At 49.4% G+C, this 19,406-nt stretch overlaps 2 protein-coding genes across 5 annotated transcripts in view; both read right to left on the bottom strand.

Moving 5' to 3' along the window:
• Positions 1-7,875, bottom strand: part of LOC115093387 (sterol 26-hydroxylase, mitochondrial-like) — a 29,792-nt gene extending 21,917 nt beyond the window's left edge. Inside the window, exons 1-3 of one of the 3 annotated variants that reach the window (XM_029605042.1) lie at positions 7,289-7,875; positions 4,384-4,574; positions 662-861 (exon numbers count right to left, since the gene is read on the bottom strand). In XM_029605042.1, the coding sequence (XP_029460902.1) occupies positions 662-861; positions 4,384-4,574; positions 7,289-7,519 (622 nt within the window). In that variant the 5' untranslated portion in view covers positions 7,520-7,875. Of the gene's footprint in view, positions 1-661; positions 862-4,383; positions 4,575-5,751; positions 5,819-7,288 lie in introns of those variants that run through there. The other 2 variants (XM_029605041.1, XM_029605043.1) reach the window with 2 other exon arrangements.
• Positions 7,876-18,013: 10,138 nt separating this feature from the next.
• LOC115093386 (sterol 26-hydroxylase, mitochondrial-like) overlaps positions 18,014-19,406 on the bottom strand; it is a 67,971-nt gene continuing 66,578 nt past the window's right edge. For both annotated transcript variants that reach the window (XM_029605039.1, XM_029605040.1), the window contains exon 9: positions 18,014-18,803. In XM_029605039.1, coding sequence (XP_029460899.1) covers positions 18,609-18,803 — 195 coding nt within the window. In that variant the 3' untranslated portion in view covers positions 18,014-18,608. The remainder of the gene's footprint in view (positions 18,804-19,406) is intronic.

The following is a 19,406-nucleotide window of genomic DNA, read 5'->3' as shown; positions in this document are numbered from 1 at the left end:
AGGGCATCATTTAGTGAACATTAACAGATTTTAGCAAAAATTCAATAACAAAAAATGTTTCAAAAAAATAGAGTAAAAAATAAAGGGAGTGGGAGGGAGGTAAGTTAATGATTACATTACATAAAAGAAGCAAGGCCGTGGAAGGCATGCATTCAAGCGTATGAAACTTACCTTTCCCCGCATTTATAATATTTTTTGAAAAATGTGATTTTCAAAAAATTGATTTTTGAATAAATAAGTGAAGGTTTAAAGGTGGGTGAGATTATTATTGGGATACACAGATTGCATAAGTAGTTTGGTCTCACTTTAGCGGAGATTGGAAGAATTAATAGTCGCTGTTTCTGTGACATTTCAAAACCAAAGCACATCCCTAATGATCACAGCCTTACAGAGATGAGGGCAGAGAGGATCCAGGCTTCAGAACTGGAGGCAGAGGGAAGGGCTCAGTTTTGGGACTGAACAGTCTAAATGAAGTTAAACCACAGTAGCCACCCCATGGTGAACCTCCTTAGAGAGGCTCACTGTCCACAGTGATTGCATGGATGGGTGTTGATCCGTTTCAGCTGATATATATTTACAAATCTTGTCCTACAGTTCCCTTCACTGTGAGATTCTGTCTGGAATTCTTCATATTGTCAGTTCTGTCATCCACACCACGTACCTTCAAAAGCGAACCTGTAGAGGACGCTGGCCACGTCGTTCACCGTCACCCCCGAGGGGCTCTCGCGCCTGAGGTCCTGCAGCATGATAAGGAGGTCGGACACCACCTCGTTAATGATGCCGGTGTAGCGCATGGCCTCCCGCGGCTTCAGCATCCTCTGGTTCAGGACCGTGCGCAGCGTGTGCCAGCGCTCGCCTTCCCTGGGAGAAAGGGAGCGAGAGCATTACGCACAACATCGTAACGGTATCCCGTGCCAGCGCTCGATTTTACCCAATGAGGAAAGCACTTCACGAGCCGAATCTGCAGCTTTTAAAGGGGTGCAGCAAAGAGGGCTGTCTCCAGGGTAGGGGGTGTGCGGGGGGGCCGGTGGCACCTCTCCAGTTTTCTGCTCAGCTAGTGAGCAGGGGTGTGGCTCGCCTCCCTTTCCTGAGCTCATCTAGTGAGAGGGTTTGTGAGATCCCTCCCCATCCAGGAGGAAAGAAGCATCTGGAGTTGGCATCCAGATGTCATGGAATAAGCACATATTTACTGCTGCTTTTCCCTTCTCTAGCTGTTGGGCCCCAGACACACCAGTGAAGGGTGCGACGTCTTTAACACTCTCAAAGGTTTTTTAATTTATCCCCGAGTTTCCTCCTGCTCCTTGGGGCTTCCAGCTCAGTCAGAACCGGGTCCAGGATCTGGTACCATGAGTTGTCAGTCGCAACTACCTGGGGATCTTTCCTACTATTTTATATCGCCCCCTGAAATATCCTTTAATCTAGTCATTGCAGCAAGTCCTCAGCACGGAGGTCTGGGGGGGGGGGGAATCGTACACCAAGACTGCTTCTGGAATCCTGCAATCATGGGCCCTGAATGTGCCACTAGGTGTCACTGTTGCACAATGACTATCACTGTCCCCCAGGCATCTGTGAGTGCTATCTCTGCGGCATCACCAGCCCCGCATGAAACAGGGAGCCTAAGACCCGAGCCAGGTCCTTTTGTGCACTGAGCCGCAGGACCTGCCCCTACAGATTTGTAAGTAACTTTACTGGTGAGCTACGGTTTTCCAGACCATGTGACCATGGTGTGGGCCCCAACTGTACAACTTCTGGAGTTCATTAATGGGTCCAGAATAGCTCTAGAGTCTTGGTGTGAATGCATGAGGCATCCTCGCCGAGCTGGAGGCCTAGAGGATGCAGCAGGAATGTGGTGAGCACTGCGGTCATGCCGAGAGTCTCACAAACCCAGCAGCTGAAAAATCGTCAGGCCAGCAACTTTCCTGTCTGTGTCCTGGAGTGGGCTGCAGGGTAAATTGCAGCTGCTCTCTGGGACATGCATGGCAAAAAGGACGAGAAAGCGAGAGAGGAATGGAGAGGGATCCTTCGCTCATTCTAAGGCGCATAGGGGGATGATCTGATGCACTGGTGCCTGTTTGGAAACATCTCTAGTTTTGCTGTGTCAGCCCATAAGCATCTGAAAGTTATCAAGGCTTCGTAAAGAGACAAAACTTACTGCACACTACTAACCTACTAAGCACAGATCTACCAGGATTTTTTGCTGATTTTTGGTTCTTACCATTTCAATATATGGGTTGAATCTGTCTTTTATGCACCGACTTACTACACAGTGTAAAGCAAATGGAAGCTTCTGGATGCGAGAACTGGGCCCTGGATGTTGTCTCCAGTTCCAGTCCTCTGCCTGCTGGGGTGGGCAGGGATCAGCTGTACTGCTGAAGACCTCAGGCTCTGCGGCTACAGTGGCCCCCTACCAGCCAAAAGCGCGGCCCTGAGGATAAGTCACTTGGAACCAGTCAGAGAGGGTACACGTGTCATCTGCCATCTGTCTGCTACATAATCACAGGAAGGGGAAAGGAATGGGAGGCCTGACACCAGACCAGAAGGCACGTTGCTGAATGGCAAACACTAATAAGAACCTGTATCTAGCTTTAAAAGCATGTTCCAGAATGTAGATTAAAGAGAGAGGAATAACATGGAAGCCATGAGAGATGATGCCCTGGTAAGAGCCATATGAGAAAAAGTAAGGAGAGAGGCTGTGTATGATGATTCCCTGATGAGTGCTGCACGTGAAGGTGTCAGGAGAGAGAGGCTGTGTAGGATGGTTCCCTGATGAGTGCTGCACGTGAAGATGTCAGGAGAGAGAGGCTGTGTAGGATGGTTCCCTGATGAGTGCTGCACGTGAAGGTGTCAGGAGAGAGAGGCTGTGTAGGATGGTTCCCTGATGAGTGCTGCACGTGAAGGTGTCAGGAGAGAGAGGCTGTGTAGGATGGTTCCCTGATGAGTGCTGCACGTGACGGTGTCAGGAGAGAGAGGCTGTGTAGGATGGTTCCCTGATGAGTGCTGCACGTGACGGTGTCAGGAGAGAGAGGCTGTGTAGGATGGTTCCCTGATGAGTGCTGCACGTGAAGGTGTCAGGAGAGAGAGGCTGTGTAAAATGGTTCCCTGATGAGTGCTGCACGTGAAGGTGTCAGGAGAGAGAGGCTGTGTAGGATGGTTCCCTGATGAGTGCTGCATGTGAAGGTGTCAGGAGAGAGGCTGTGTAAGATGGTTCCCTGATGAGTGCTGCACGTGAAGGTGTCAGGAGAGAGAGGCTGTGTAGGATGGTTCCCTGATGAGTGCTGCATGTGAAGGTGTCAGGAGAGAGGCTGTGTAGGATGGTTCCCTGATGAGTGCTGCATGTGAAGGTGTCAGGAGAGAGAGGCTGTGTAGGATGGTTCCCTGATGAGTGCTGCACGTGAAGGTGTCAGGAGAGAGAGGCTGTGTAGGATGGTTCCCTGATGAGTGCTGCATGTGAAGGTGTCAGGAGAGAGGCTGTGTAAGATGGTTCCCTGATGAGTGCTGCACGTGAAGGTGTCAGGAGAGAGAGGCTGTGTAGGATGGTTCCCTGATGAGTGCTGCATGTGAAGGTGTCAGGAGAGAGGCTGTGTAAGATGGTTCCCTGATGAGTGCTGCACGTGAAGGTGTCAGGAGAGAGAAGCTGTGTAGGATGGTTCCCTGATGAGTGCTGCACGTGAAGGTGTCAGGAGAGAGAGGCTGTGTAGGATGGTTCCCTGATGAGTGCTGCATGTGAAGGTGTCAGGAGAGAGGCTGTGTAAGATGGTTCCCTGATGAGTGCTGCACGTGAAGGTGTCAGGAGAGAGAGGCTGTGTAGGATGGTTCCCTGATGAGTGCTGCATGTGAAGGTGTCAGGAGAGAGGCTGTGTAGGATGGTTCCCTGATGAGTGCTGCATGTGAAGGTGTCAGGAGAGAGAGGCTGTGTAGGATGGTTCCCTGATGAGTGCTGCACGTGAAGGTGTCAGGAGAGAGAGAGGCTGTGTAGGATGGTTCCCTGATGAGTGCTGCATGTGAAGGTGTCAGGAGAGAGGCTGTGTAAGATGGTTCCCTGATGAGTGCTGCACGTGAAGGTGTCAGGAGAGAGAGGCTGTGTAGGATGGTTCCCTGATGAGTGCTGCATGTGAAGGTGTCAGGAGAGAGGCTGTGTAAGATGGTTCCCTGATGAGTGCTGCACGTGAAGGTGTCAGGAGAGAGAAGCTGTGTAGGATGGTTCCCTGATGAGTGCTGCACGTGAAGGTGTCAGGAGAGAGAGGCTGTGTAGGATGGTTCCCTGATGAGTGCTGCACGTGACGGTGTCAGGAGAGAGAGGCTGTGTAGGATGGTTCCCTGATGAGTGTCAGGACTGACCAACGCGTTGTGGTAGGTGGTTGACATTGGTAATTCTGGACTTACTCAGTGAAGGGGCCGTAGGCCAGATCTCGCATGTCCCGGTGCTCTTTCCAGAGCGCCATGTCGCTCCTCATCGGGTACTTCCCCTCCTGTCTCAGCACCTTCTCCAGCAGCTCGGGGCAGGCGATGTTCACACTCTTGTAATGTCCTACCTCGGACTTCCACATGGGCCCGTACCTCTTCTTCTGGATGACCTGAACATGGCAAGGACATTGCTTTCAGCACTTCCTTCTGATTGGGACATGTGGGTTCAGTTCTGGCACACAAAACTATTTGTCTTCTTCCCACTACATCCCCCAGACTGACTGTCTCTAAAACAACCGTGATGCAATGAAGAAATTATAATTTCATCCCATGGATTTGGCAGAAAAGAAATACATTAAGACAGGGGCGGGCAAACTATGGCCCACGGGTCAAATCCGGCCCATCATCTGCTTTCTTCCAGCCCGCCTATCTATTAAAAATTGACATTATGGACTATGCGGCGCGCGACAAGGGCAGACGTGTGAGAGCTCAGCTCCTGTTCCTGGGAAAGTCCCTTGCTGCCCTCTAATGCAAAAAATTGGTACAGAACCCAGAATTTACTTTTCGCGATCCCCAAAAGCCCCGAGATGGCAACAAAATGCAAAACCGCGGATCTGAAACACTTCGGTTTCTGCAAACAGTCGGCAGTAACCCTGTCGGCCGACAGTGTACAGGCCGCAGAGCCTGATGATGATGCAGCAAGCAGGGAGGCGGCTCTTACCTCCGCACCAGAGCTTCAGACACAGGACCTACCGAGCAGAGATGAAATGCGGGGCTGGTTCTTAGAGCTGAGAACCAACCTTAAACAACACAAATCAGACCTCCTGGCATCAATAGCGGACATCAGGGAGAACTTTGCGGCTATGGGGACACGGGTCGACGAGCTCGATGGCCGGGTGGATGGCCAGGCAGCCAATACATCTCCTATTAGGAAAACGGACCAAGCCAGACTGCTATAGTGCCCTACACAGAAACTACACCTCAGTCACATGTACAGACCCTCACCTAACAAAGAATAAAGAGACCATAAATCATAACTAGAAACATACAGACAAAAACTGAACTGGAAACTGCAACAAGCCAGAGTCTCTGTATGCAGTGTAACAAAGGAAAAAAGAAACATCACCCATCCTTATAAAACAAATCAAGAAATATAAAATCAGTAGCAGTAAAACCGTACTAACAAAAAGAACAGATTATTCCGAAACAGCGAATGAATGGAATATCCAATAATTAAAAACTCATATAAAAAATTTCTAGATACCAATAAAATATTTCAAAATAGTAGTCACAACGACCCAGTAATGAAAAATAATAAGGATACAAAAAATGTTTTGCTCTGCATACCTGGAAATGTTTGATATCCAGGTGTCCTGAGATTGTTTTGAATTAGCAGGGGGAGGGGTGGTTTGCTTGGAACTTTCTCCTCTCTCAGTCACATACCAGCGCTCTCTCTCACACTGGCTCTCAATGACACACCTATACACACATGCTCTCAGTCTCTCACATATACACATGCTTTTTCTCTCTCACTTATATAGGCTCTTAATTACACATTTACACACATGCTGTCTATCTTTTCAAGCTTACACATATAGGCTTTCAATCACACACATACATGCTGTCTTTTTCTCTCACACACAGATTCTCATGCACATGCTTACAAACATGCTCTCTCTCTCTCATTTACATACAGGCTCTCAATCACATACTCACATGCTCCCTCACCTAAACCAGCTCTCAATCACACACAGACACACATGCTCTCTTTCTCTCATTTACACACAGGCTCTCAATCACATACTCACATGCTCTCTCACCTACACCAGCTCTCAATCACACCCAGACACACATGCGCTCTTTCTCTCATTTACACACAGGCTCTCAATCACATACTCACATGCTCTGTCACCTAAACCAGCTCTCAATCACACACAGACACACATGCTCTCTCTCCTACTTATACACACAGGCTCTCAATCACATACTCCCTCACCTAAACCAGCTCTCAATCACACACACACACACACATGCTCTCTCTCTTACTTATAGACACAGGCTCTCAATCACATACTCCATCACCTAAACCAGCTCTCATTCACACACAGACACACATGCTCTCTCTTCTACTTATACACACAGGCTCTCAATCACATACTCACATGCTCCCTCACCTAAACCAGCTCTCAATCACACCCAGACACACATGCGCTCTTTCTCTCATTTACACACAGGCTCTCAATCACATACTCACATGCTCCCTCACCTAAACCAGCTCTCAATCAGACACAGGCACACATGATCTCTCTCCTACTTATACACACAGGCTCTTAATCATACATACACATGATCTCTCTCACATACAAAGGATCTCAATCACACACACATACTCTTTCACACAAACAGGTTTTCAATCACAAACTTACACATACAGGTTCCCAATGGTAAACGTCCATTCATGCTCTCTCTCACATGTACAGGCCCCAATCATTCCCATACCTGCCGTCTCACTCATACACACCCACAGCTCCTCAGACACCTATGCTTGCTCCCTCATTCACTCACTCTCCCCCGCCCAGCAGCCTCCTCCTCCTCCTCCTCCACCTCCACCCTCTCGGAGAGCCATCGGCCGCGCGGGGCTCGACCTTGTGCTTCCTCTTTCTCCGAGCCGCGCTGCTCGCGCCTCAGGCTTAGCGTGGCCTCTTCTTCCCGCGCGCGCGCGCTGCTCAGCACTTCCGCTTCCGGGGTGGGGGCGCGGGAAGAGGAGCGCGTGCCGGTGCCGCCCCAGCCCCACGGGGAGTTAGCATCTCTGCGGCGGGAGAGGAGCGCGGGGGGGGGGCCCCCCCCGATCTGCGCTACATGAGGGAGCTCCGGGCAGGGCTACCTGAAGCTCGTGCAAGCGCAGCGCGTATCCTCGCAGGAAGATCCAGTACAGCGTCTGCAGGGGGCCGGGGCCGGGCAGCTCGTCGGGGCTCTTCGGCCTTCCCGGGCCCTCGGCGACCGCGGCTGCGGCCCGGCTGGGCTGCCTTCCCGGGCCCCGGCGAGCCAGGAGAGCCGCCACGGCCGGCGGGGGGCGGCGGATGAGCCGCAGGAGCGGAGGATGCGGCTTTCCCATGCCCGCAGAGCACTCGGCGAGTCCCTGGCCCGGCGCCGCGCCCTGCTTCAGCCTGAGCCTCCCGGGTGAGCCCGAGCACAAGGGGTAGGGCCTGGCGCGCTGCCATCCAATCTGGGCCTGGCGCACACCTTGCCCCACCGCAGCTCCTTAGCACGCACAGGGGTAACAGGAGCTGGGAGAAGGGCAGCACAGTGCACCACTGCCTCCCCATAACGACGCCGACTTCACTGGCATCGCCCTCTGAAACGTCTCTTCTCTTTCAACCAGCAAAGTCCTAAAACCTATGCCTTAATGGCTCCCTAGGTGGATGTGGATGCTGCAAGTTTAAAGTCCCATGCACACTGCTGTTTTATGATCCTGCTTTGGAATGAAATTTAAAGCTTTGCCATTCCCTCCTGCCTAGAAGCCCAAGGTCCAAAGGGCACCAGAATGCAGCAGGTGTGCCCGTCATGGCCGGGGCAGAGCTTGTTTTGCTGCTTACAAATTCCTTTTCTATGTTCCCACTTACTGCTCGGTTCAGCGTGGTTTAGGATGCCCAGGCTGCCCCTTTGTGGTACTCTTATGGTTACACTGGTGAGTGTTTCTATGCTGGACTCCAATCCCAGCTCTGGCACCTGCGCCCAGTACTCACAATGCTTCATGGCCAGTGGGTTGCTGGGCTCTAATCACACTCTGGCACCTGCTCCCAGGGCTCCCAGTGCTTCATGGCCTATGGGTTGCTGGCTCCAATCCCAGCTCTGGCACCTGCTCCCAGGACTCACAGTGCTTCATGGCCTGTGTTTTGCTGGGTTCCATTCCCAGCTCTGGCCTAATCTGCATGAGCTCAGAGTGGGCAATGCTCTGTGCAAGTGGAGCAGGAGAGCTGGATCTGGTCGAAGCTGGACCTGCAGGGCATGCAGAAATAATCCTGCTTAGTAAGCTCCATGGGAATCTATACTGTTTGGACCCTGACCAAGCCAGGAAGATTAACCTTCTGTAAATAAGGAGAAAAAAAAACTATCTGGGGAATAGCAATGAAACACATATGCAGGACCTAGTGGGCATGTTCCTGTTTTCATTTCTGGACTGCTTCCATGGCTGTCTGTGCGTTAGCAGAACGTAGTTCTTCACATGGTTTATTCTCGGTGGCCTTTTTGTGTGCTTCTGGGGTACTTGTGCAATATTCTGTGTGACACTGGCTGTGCGTATAGCAGAACGTAGTTCTTCACATGGTGTATTCTTGGTGGCATGCTTGTGCGATGCTGGGGCACTTGTGCAGGATTCTGTGTGACACTGGCTCTGTTTGTCACAGAACATAGTTTTTCACATGGTGTATTCTTGGTGGCTTGCTTGTGTGCTTCTGGGGTACTTGTGCAGGATTCTGTGTGACAGTGGTTGTCTGTGTGTGTAGCAGAACATAGTTCTTCACATGGTGTATTCTCAGTGGCATGCTTGGTGATCCTGGGGTACTTGTGCAGGATTCTGTGTGACAGTGGTCTGTGTGTGTAGCAGAACATAGTTCTTCACATGGTTTATTCTCGGTGGCATGCTTGGTGATACTGGGGTACTTGTGCAGGATTCTGTGTGACAATGGCTGTCTGTGTGTGTAGCAGGACGTAGTTCTACACATGGTGTATTCTCGGTGGCTTGCTTGTGTGCTTCTGGGGTACTTGTGCAGGATTCTGTGTGACAGTGGCTGTGTAGCAGAACGTAGTTCATCACATGGTGTATTCTTGGTGGCATGCTTGTGCGATGCTGGGGTACTTATTTTATTTATTTTTTCCTAGCGTGTAGCAGATGGACTCAGAACCAATGTGTATAGTGTACTCATGCTAGCAGTTGGAGACGGATCAGATTTCAAGCTGACGTCAGCCCCTAGTACATATACCCCTGCAGGAAGTGCAGATCCTCAGTATTTTCCGTCTCCTTAGCAGTTAGGAGCTATCTGCACGCTCTGATCAGAGCGTTGGAACCAAATTAAAAGAAGAAAATTCTACTGAAGACGAGCCCTGCTCTCCTGCGGTGATACCCTCGGGTTCCTCCCCCAGTCGAGATTCCCGAGGTGATTTTCGTGATCCCTCGGAGGTGAGCCTCGGTCCGGCGGCCGAATCGCGGCGGGACCTAGCCCCCCCAAAGGATCGGGCGTGGCTGAGAGGCAGCGGGTGCACCCTCAAAAGCGGCGGTGAAGGTAGTTGCCCTCTCCCCCCGCATCCGGAGACCGCCCGGGTCAAGACCGGGAAGCGCCGAAGATAAGGTAAGGTAGAAATCTTTACTTGTGCCGGTCTCCGAGGATTGAGGACGAGCGCAGGCCATCGGCCGAAGCCAGCACCACCGGGTTGATTCGCCCTAGCAGGGCCAGACCCCGGCATTTCCAAGGGCCCTCCCAGGTGGAGACCCTCCGAGGTAGTCGCCATCTTGCCCGCATGGTCGCCGTCGCCATCTTGGCCTTATTCTCGCCGCTCACATCGCCACCCGGCTGAGCGCACAAAATTTACCTGTGCGCACAAACCTACTTCTGCGCGTAAGTTATACGCACAAGAACCCTTAGACGCATAAGCGGCATGCGCAAGTCCCGGTTGCACGGACTACGCGCACTCGACTACCCGCGCGCACCTCCCGGGGTTAAGCGCTCAGATACGCGCACAAACCCCGGTTAAGCGCACAGATACGCGCACGGCCAGGCGCTCCAGAACGAAACATGTACGCGCGGGCTACCTCGACACCTCCAATAACGGAAGTAAGATCCCTAGGCCTCTGCTCAGCATGCCACCTCCGGGCCGTCCAGAGCCAGGAAGCCGATGCCCTGGGAGATCCACCACAGGCTCAGGCTCGCCCAGGGCCGGGAACTAGCTCTTCAGGGGGCTCCCTGGAGCTAGCAACCCCCAGCGGGACTCCCTCTCAGCCGGAGGCTCCCAGGGAAGCAGCGCCACTCAATGTGGACCCCTCGTCTATTCCTTGGGTGGAACTCTTCAAGGGGATTCACGCCTTTGTCCGAATGCAAACGGATTCCTGGGCGGAACAACCACATACGTCGCAGGAGGACCCCTATGCTCCAGGCCCCTCAAGACCTAGGCATAGCCCTTTACCGCCAAGTAGTCCCACCTTCGGGGGTACGGACATCTCAGAAGAAGAAGTCGAACCCCTAGAAGAAGGAGAACTCCCCCCGGGGACAGAACCCCACCGAGCCATGAGACGGTTCTTCACAAGGGAGGAGCTCCCGGATCTGGTATCCCAATGCCCGGCGGAACTGGCGATTCCGGATTCAGAAACCCAGGGGGATCCCGAGGAGAACCCATTTCTGGAAGGCCTTCGACAGACCTCCCGTCATTTCCCGCTCTTGCAAGCCGCTCAACAGTTGATTGACCTGGAATGGAACACCCCAGAGTCTGCCTTTAAAGGGGGGCGGGCCTTGGCCAGCCTGTACCCCCTGGATCCAGCAACCAAAGACATGCTCGCTTGCCCTAGAGTGGATGCCTTGGTCTGCGCAGTCTCCAAGCGCACCACCATTCCGGTAGAGGGAGGAGCAGCACTCAAGGACACGCATGACCGGCGGCTAGAAGCCATGCTTAAACAGTCATTTGACGTGGCCGCTATGTCTCTTCAGATTGCAGCCTGCTGCACCGTGGTGACACGTGCCTGCTGATCCCAGGCCAGGAACGGCACACCGGGAGATATCCTGGACCCAGTGCTATCCTTTCTAACAGATGCGGCCTCAGACCTCGTACGCACAGCGGCCGGAGGAGTATCATCGGCGGTGGCGGCCAGGAGACAGCTCTGGCTCAGAAGCTGGTCAGCCGACCCATCTTCCAAAACACGTCTCACAAGGATGCCCTTCAAAGGAACACTTTTTCATTGTAGAGGGTTTTGTGTATTAGTGATAAGATTTTATGCTGGGCCCTGTATTTGATCGACAGCCAGTGAAGTTCTTTTAATATTGGGGTGATATGTTCAGATCTTCTAGTACCTGTCAAGAGTCTGGCTGCAGAGTTCTGCAGAAGTTGCAATGGTCTTGTGATATTTGCGGGAAGACCTAAGAATAGTGAGTTACAGTAGTCTAATCTTGATAAGATAGTTCTAAAGTCTTTACGGAATAGGAGGGGTGTTAATCTTTTGAGTATGTGTAATTTGAAGTAACCATCGCTTATGATTTTTTTAACGCAGGATTTCATGGAGAATTCGCAATCTAAGAGAATCCCTAGATCTCGTACTTCTAGGGAGATGGGGTAGTTTTTGGCCGCTTCTTGAATTTCAAGCTCTTTTGTCTTGCTTAATTTAGGGGAGAGGTATAGGATTTCAGTTTTTTTAGTATTTAGGGAAAGATTCATTTGGGTTAATACCTTTTCAATGGCGGATTGGTATATGTCCCAGAGCTTTAGAGTTTGGTCAATGGACTTTTGGTTCGGTATTAAAATTTGAACATCATCAGCATAGATAAAATGTGTTAGACTGAGGCCTGATAGAATTCTGCATAAAGGGAGCATATAGATATTAAATAGTGTAGAGGATAGCGAGGATCCTTGGGGCACTCCGAAGCTGAAATCAATAGGATGTGACTCTTTATCAAGAAATTTTACTTTGAAGGTTCTGTTTGTTAGGTAAGAGCTAAACCATTTGAGCACTAAGTCTTTAATGCCTATTTGTTGTGCAGGGTTCTGTGTGACACTGGTAGTGTGTGTGTGTGTGTGTGTAGCAGGCTGTACTTCTTCACATGGTGTATTCTCGGTGGCATTCTTGTGTGATGCTGGGGTACTTGTGCAGGGTTAAAAACATAAGAACATGCCATACTGGGTCAGACCAAGGGTCCATCAAGCCCAGCATCCTGTCTCCAACAGTGGCCAATCCAGGCCATAAGAACCTGGCAAGTACCCAAAAACTAAGTCTATTCCATGTTACAGTTGCTAATGGCAGTGGCTATTTTCTAAGTCAACTTAATTAATAGCAGGTAATGGACTTCTCCTCCAAGAACTTATCCAATCCTTTTTTAAACACAGCTATACTAACTGCACTAACCACATCCTCTGGCAAAAAATTCCAGAGTTTAATTGTGCGTTGAGTAAAAAAGAACTTTCTCCGATTAGTTTTAAATGTGCCCCATGCTAACTTCATGGAGTGCCCCCTAGTCTTTCTATTATCCGAAAGAGTAAAAAACAGATTCACATCTACCCGTTCTAGACCTCTCATGATTTTAAACACCTCTATCATATCCCCCCTCAGCCGTCTCTTCTCCAAGCTGAAAGTCCTAACCTCTTCAGCCTTTCCTCATAGGGGAGCTGTTCCATTCCCTTTATCACTCTGGTTGCCCTTCTCTGTACCTTCTCCATCACAACTATATCTTTTTTGAGATGCGGCGACCAGAATTGTACACAGTATTCAAGGTGCAGTCTCACCATGGAGTGATACAGAGGCATTATGACATTTTCCGTTCTATTAACCATTCCCTTTCTAATAATTCCCAACATTCTGTAATATTTGCTTCTGTGGTAAATTCAATTTAGTGGATTAGTTGTTGCTGTGAAAAGAGCTTATCCTGATGCATGTGCCTGCCCTAGGAGGGGTCACTGAAGTTACTGCTTGCTAAATGTATTGATGGAGCCGCTGCGGGCAAATCTTCCAAGCTGACTTGGGGCTTTCTCCTGTTTCATGTCTATGGCAAACATGCTTGGTAATCGGGGCCCCTAGTTTGAGGAAAAAGGACCTGAATTCTTTAACTTTGCTGCAGAGGGGCTGCAGCATTCGCCCTGGATATGTGGAGGGAAGATCTGCAGAGACTGATCCCCCACGGGAGCCCGGAAATCCTCAAGGACCTTTACCAAGGATTCACGGGTTGACCTCTCACTGGGTAAATGCTACTTATGGACCCGCAGAACTGAACAATTCACTATTTTCTGCTCAAACCCTCAGTCAGCAGTTCACAGCCTGTTGGGACCCTGTCTGTGTGCCACCGCCAAGATATAAGGTGCAGGCGACCCTGTGCAGGGGTTCAAGTTAATGCCCCCACAGAAGTTAAACACCAACTGTCTGGGATTACCTGGTGACTCCGAGGGCGTATGTGCAGCTGACTGCAAGCCTGCTTATCAGCTTTATACATGAAAGTCGGCCAAGCCAGGCACCCCACGCCCGGGTACTGTACCTTGACAATTAAACAGATCTGGCACGTATTTTAACCCTGATGAAGATGTCTGAGGGCACCCGAGGTCCACACCAGCAGCTCCTCAACCTGCGGCTAAAAGCACGTCCACTAGCTGCACGACATCTGTCTAACCGAGAACTGACTACACAGAAACACATGCCAGCAGAATACCTCTTCTCGGTCGCACATGCAGAACACAGAAAGAGCCTCATCAAATAGGGAATAAAGTATAAATGGAAATAAGCAGACAAAAACTGAACTGGAAAGTGGAACAAGCCAGACTATGTATGCAGTGCAACAATGGGAAAACGCAAACATTACTATTCTTCATGAATCAAGTATAAAACAACATTCATAATAGTACAACCATACTAATAAAAAACATACATATCTTAAAACATCTAGACTAGAAAATCCAATAATTAAAAAACACATATTTTAAAAAATTACTCAAACAATAAAATATTTCTAAACAAAAGACACAACAAATAACACCCAAAAATGAAAACTAATAATATTTTTGAAAATCCCTATTTTCCATGTTCGGGGAAATTTTTGATTTCCAATTAGCCTGAGACTTACGTGGATTACTTTGGGAGGCGGTTCACAAAAACTTTCTCCTCTCTCCCATCCACACAATCTAAATCCCTGCTCGTTCATCCTCAGGCCTCTGTCCCACCAGTCCTCATTCTTCCCTCTGCACCTCAGGCCATTCTCTCTCCTCCCCTCAATCCCCCTATTTCCATGCTCCCACTTAATCCCTCAGTCCCCCCTCACCTCAGCCATTCCCCAAGTCCATACTCTCTTCTCACCAGGTATCTCCCCTCCATCCCATCTCCTCAGACCTTTCTATCACAGTCTCTGTTCTCTCCTTCCCATTCGGGGTTGCTGTCTCTATCTCTTCCACCCTCTTCCCCTCCCTCGCTTCACCAGCCAATGTCCCCCAAAAAATCCACACAGAACAGCCAAGGAGGCTGAGACTCACTGGCTCCAGCTGCTCCACACGGTAATTGACCTTTATCTCCAGACAGTGGCCACAGGGCAGATAAGCAAGTCTAAAATGTTCCTGGCCCAGTCTTACTGTTGCTTCCAGAACTGTGGCACTCTAGGCGGCCGCCTAGTCCACTGGTCCCCAACCCTGTCCTGGGGGCCCACCAGCCAGTCGGGTTTTCAGGATATCCACAATGAATATGCATGAGAGAACATTTGCCCCCAGGACAGGGTTGGGGACCACTGGCCTAGTCCACTTACTGCTTCCAACGACCATCGTCATTGGTCAGTCAACACATTGAAATGTTGGCTAATGACAAGGCAGCAACAGCGCCTAATTACATAACCATCTGTTCAGTGAGGTTCTGACCAATGACAGGATGGTTTTTAACAATGCTTGATGACATCAATTGTGAGCGAGTGCTATGAAGCGCTGACCAATAATGGCAGGGCAGCTTTTAACGATGCTGACGACACCACTATAGGCTCACTCAAGCTTCAATTTCTCATTTACATACAAATTAGCAATTCTCCCTCCAGTTGTGATAAAAACCTTTCCATGTCTAAAAACTGGGGGAGGGGGCTATTTCATTAAAATAATGAAGTTAAGTCCTTAGTAAATTAAAGTATAACCCCCTCCACCCACCCTAGATGTGAGAGGCCACATCCATAACACCACCTCTCAGCTGGGTGCCTAGGGATGGGGAGGTGTAGCACATCCGCACGCACGCAACTAAAGGTTCTCCCAGGGAAGGCTGCAGCAGAGAATAAAGCAACCAAGAATAACGTTACTATTGCAAGGCATGCGCCATTTGCATCACACATACTGTAGAGCAAACACAGTCACGTGGCATTACGAGAAAAGATATCAGTTTATTAGCATTGGGAAATTAGAAATATCAGTTTTGTACATTATACAAGAAACTATTTAATACCGCCCTAAATCTCAGTTCAGTTCACTTGCAAAATATTTGAAAATTCCCACCTAAATTCTGGCCAGAATAATAGCATAAACTCTCAGTTAACGTTCACGTGATTCTTTTAAGACGAGTTTCTCCACGGGGCCATTGCACGTGCTTGAAGTCCAGTGCTCAGCTCAGATTCAGGATCCACTTCTTTTGAACATATACTTGTTTGCATGTATCTTACAGTTTCTGGACGTCAGTGCCTAGTGCTCTGGCTTAGGTGATTAATAAATGTTAATACAGAAAAAGATGGGGTTGAATGTCCAGCTTCTCTCTCTCTCACACACACACACACACACAGTGCTTCCTCTCTAGTCTACATAAAATCATGATAAATCTTTTGAATTTCCCTGCAGCTGAATCATCCTGAATGAGTTCTTAATACCATTTTTCTAGCTAAAAATAAAACCAAAAAAATCAGGAAATATCTGAACATCACTTTCCTTTCCCTCACTACAAACTAACAAACAGCTATTTGTCCCAGTACTGCTGCATAAGCACTTGTCTTCAGAGAATGACTACAAGGAACCATCTAACTATCAGAAGCTGCAATTAAACCCTCCAAGCGGCATCTCTGTACCTCTCTCTGCCCCTAAACAAAGGCAGCAATATCTTTTATACTTAATAAAAAGGTTCGTTAGCAATTGATCCCCTAATCCTCATTGGCTCCAGCAGGTATTACACACCCAAGTTATGACGCCAAGACCTACAATTGGTCCATTCGAATTAAAAATTTGTCTCCTGGGAAAATATCGAATTCATTCAAGCTATTGTAGTCTTGTCCACCAGGTGTCACTGCAATCCAGGAAATAATATCGCTGGGAGGTGCCCCCCAAACCTGCTGGGAAGACATCAAAGGGGGCAATAAACATCTGAAGGTTATGTGGGAATGATTTCTGTTGGCTTCAAAGGGAACATTTACCATTCACATTTATCTAGCAAAAGGAACTGCCTTGTTATTTTCTTCTCAGCAGCAGAAGAAAAAAGACCCCATTATCAGTTTTTAGTGACCAACCCTGGGGGCCCAACAGCTGCTGCAGCAGCAAGTTAGTTAGTTATTTAACACTTTTATATACTGAAATTCATGTAGAAAATTACAAATCACTTCGGTTTACATTATAACAAACTAGCATGTAAGAATGATTTTACATTTAACGGGTATAAGATAACCTGGTGCCAAGTAACAGGGTCAAAGAACAACTGAATGATACACAACAGGCAAGGCAGGCGCTCTCTGCTGGATCACAGCTGGCGGCCACCCCAGCAGCTGGAACGGACGTGTGCATGCCAGGCCAAGGACGGACGAAATCCCAGAGAATCCCAAACAGGAAGTCTGTATTCAGACCCAGTCCGGATAGCAAAGTTAATCAGATAAACTTATTCAGCTAACTTTGGAGGCGCATTCAGTAGTGGGGCCGCACCATGGAATATAGCCGGCCATCTTAAGTAGTTAGCCAGATAGCTAGAGCTGCCTAACTTTAGGACAGCTCTTTGACCCGACTAGACTGAGCTAACTCTGAATATTGGAGTTAGCCGGTTAACTTAGTCGTCTAACTCAACTCCTCCCAGTTATGACCCAGAACACCCCTGACTTATTAGCCAGCTAGAATTTATCCGGATAAAGGCTGAATACAGCCAGGTAAGCCATTTAAACGGATAACCGAAAAGTTATCCATCTAAATGGCTTCTGAATATCGACCTCATAGGTTAAAAAAAAAAAGGAAGCCTGTGACAGAGGAATGAGAAGACAGCTTGGAGATAGCAGGGGTCCTTCTTGGCAGAAGAGACAGATCAATTCCAGATGTTATAATAGTTAGGCTGAGCTTGCAAGTTCCACCAAAGCTGCTCAGCACGGCGAGTTCAGTCCTGGGCTTTTAACCCCCCTCCCCAGGCGCTCTGAGGACTGAACGGCAGCAGATTCTCGCAGGTAGGGTCCTGCTTTTTCCTCACGAGCACGCAGGTGCTTGCATTCTTGCTTTTCCTTAGGGAATGCAACAGGGAAATTGGAAGGACAAGTCCCTGCATGAAATGGGAGTTCATACCAGGTCTGGATGAACCTGTCCTGAGAAGCCAGAGCCGGTTGGCAGCCCTGCTCGTGGGATGGTTGATAAAAGACCCAGGACTTCTGAACTTGGCATGTCAGGATGGCAAGGCGTTTCGGGGGAAGCTCCTTTCACCATCGGCGGGATTCCTTTGGCTGCTTTCATCCATTTGCAAGCTTTTCTACGTTACACAATCCATACCCAGCGCCTGACATCTGTGGACGCCTCCTGCAGCCCTGTGCAGCGTGGCACCGTCTCACGCAGTGCATCACGGGGCTTGGACAAGCTTGGAAACTTTAAGTTGGCCTCTGTCCCGGTTCCACTGCATGGCTCTCATTTCCTTTTGTTGAACGAGGCATTAGGAAATTATCAAAATACCTGCACAATCTAGAACAAAGTAAGCGGTTTATTTAGTTATTATGCTTAGCTGTTTTCAAAACCTTCCTTCCAGGCCGCAGCCCTAGAAAAATACATTTTACCTAATTCATTTGGACAGTTAAACAAAATCATTAGGCTGTCCCTTTTTTTCTTCTGATGTTTAACTCATTGTTGATGTGATATTAGCATTTAAAGTTCTTGAGTACTCCTTCTATGCCCCACGTTATGAATCTTAAGTAAATTTCTGGAGTTGCTGTACTGTTCATCATCAGCACCTCATGCAGGTACCACACTAAAGCATGTAAAAGTGAACAGCTGAAGTGTGGGCCTTAAAGATTTTCAGACTGAAGGGAATGAGACCCAAAGCAGAAGAGGTAGAGCTATTCTAAGGCATCCAGCGAGTATAGCTGCTTTAAGAGTATCGCTTGAACACACAACAATATCATGGTGCCCTCTGCTGAGACATCAAGGAATGAAGTGGATGGGCCTTTGACCACCGAGGTACGGGAAAGTAGACTCTCCAGGTTCACCTCTAGCGCTCCTACTTCCTAGCAGTACGACAGGACGTCCGGTAGCTGGCAGTACGGGGGATCCATCACCGAAGGTCAGGCTGTGGAGCGCATGCTGCTCTGCGTCTCACTGCTCGTACGTGGAGGGGTTTGTAGGGCGGATCGCTGCCCAGTGCCTCGTCTTTCTATGAACTGGAGGTCGATGGGTTTGCTGGGTGTCAGGTTGACCCGGGCCAAGGATTTCACATCCTTCCCCCGGGGGTCCGGCCTCACTTCAAACATGCGGATTATCTGCCAAAAATGGGAAAGGGAGAGGGTGACATTAATGCGAGGGAGACATCGCCAGCGTGCGGCCAGGACGACTGCTCTGGGCCTTCAGGCCCAGGTTGGTATTTCGTTAGGAGCTTCTATAACGAGGCCTGATGTGTATTCTTGGAAAGTGTCCAGTCTAGCCCAATTATCAAGCTGGGAATTTAAAAAACCTTCACCAGTGCCCTTAAATTTACAACGTGTGCTGTAGGCCGAGAGCCCTCCTGGAGCGTAGCCTCAGTCTATCCAGCTTGTTTCAAATTTCCAGGGACCTTTTTTTGGGCTGGCTGGAAATAATGCCGAGACACGAAGTAAGGAAGCTGGGGGAATAAACAGCCACACGGGCAGGCGTTAAGGCTCGTGCCCGAGGGGTGGCACTGAGGGAGCCTTCATGGAAGGGAGCAGCACTGTGAGCTTCTCATGTTAGCGTTTAAGGAATAAGCTGGGTCAGCCCACTAAGCTGGACGTTAAATGCCATACGGGAAACCAGGCTTTCATTCCAGGGCTGGGGCTATGCTATGGAGGCAGAAGCCGTAGCCCTTGGGAGTGGAAGCCATTGCTCAGTCTAGTGGCCAGATTTGGGGG

The sequence above is a fragment of the Rhinatrema bivittatum genome, chromosome 6, assembly GCF_901001135.1.
Source record: "Rhinatrema bivittatum chromosome 6, aRhiBiv1.1, whole genome shotgun sequence".
Classification (NCBI taxonomy): Eukaryota; Metazoa; Chordata; class Amphibia; order Gymnophiona; family Rhinatrematidae; genus Rhinatrema; species Rhinatrema bivittatum.
This window is presented reverse-complemented; position numbering and strand designations above follow the sequence as displayed.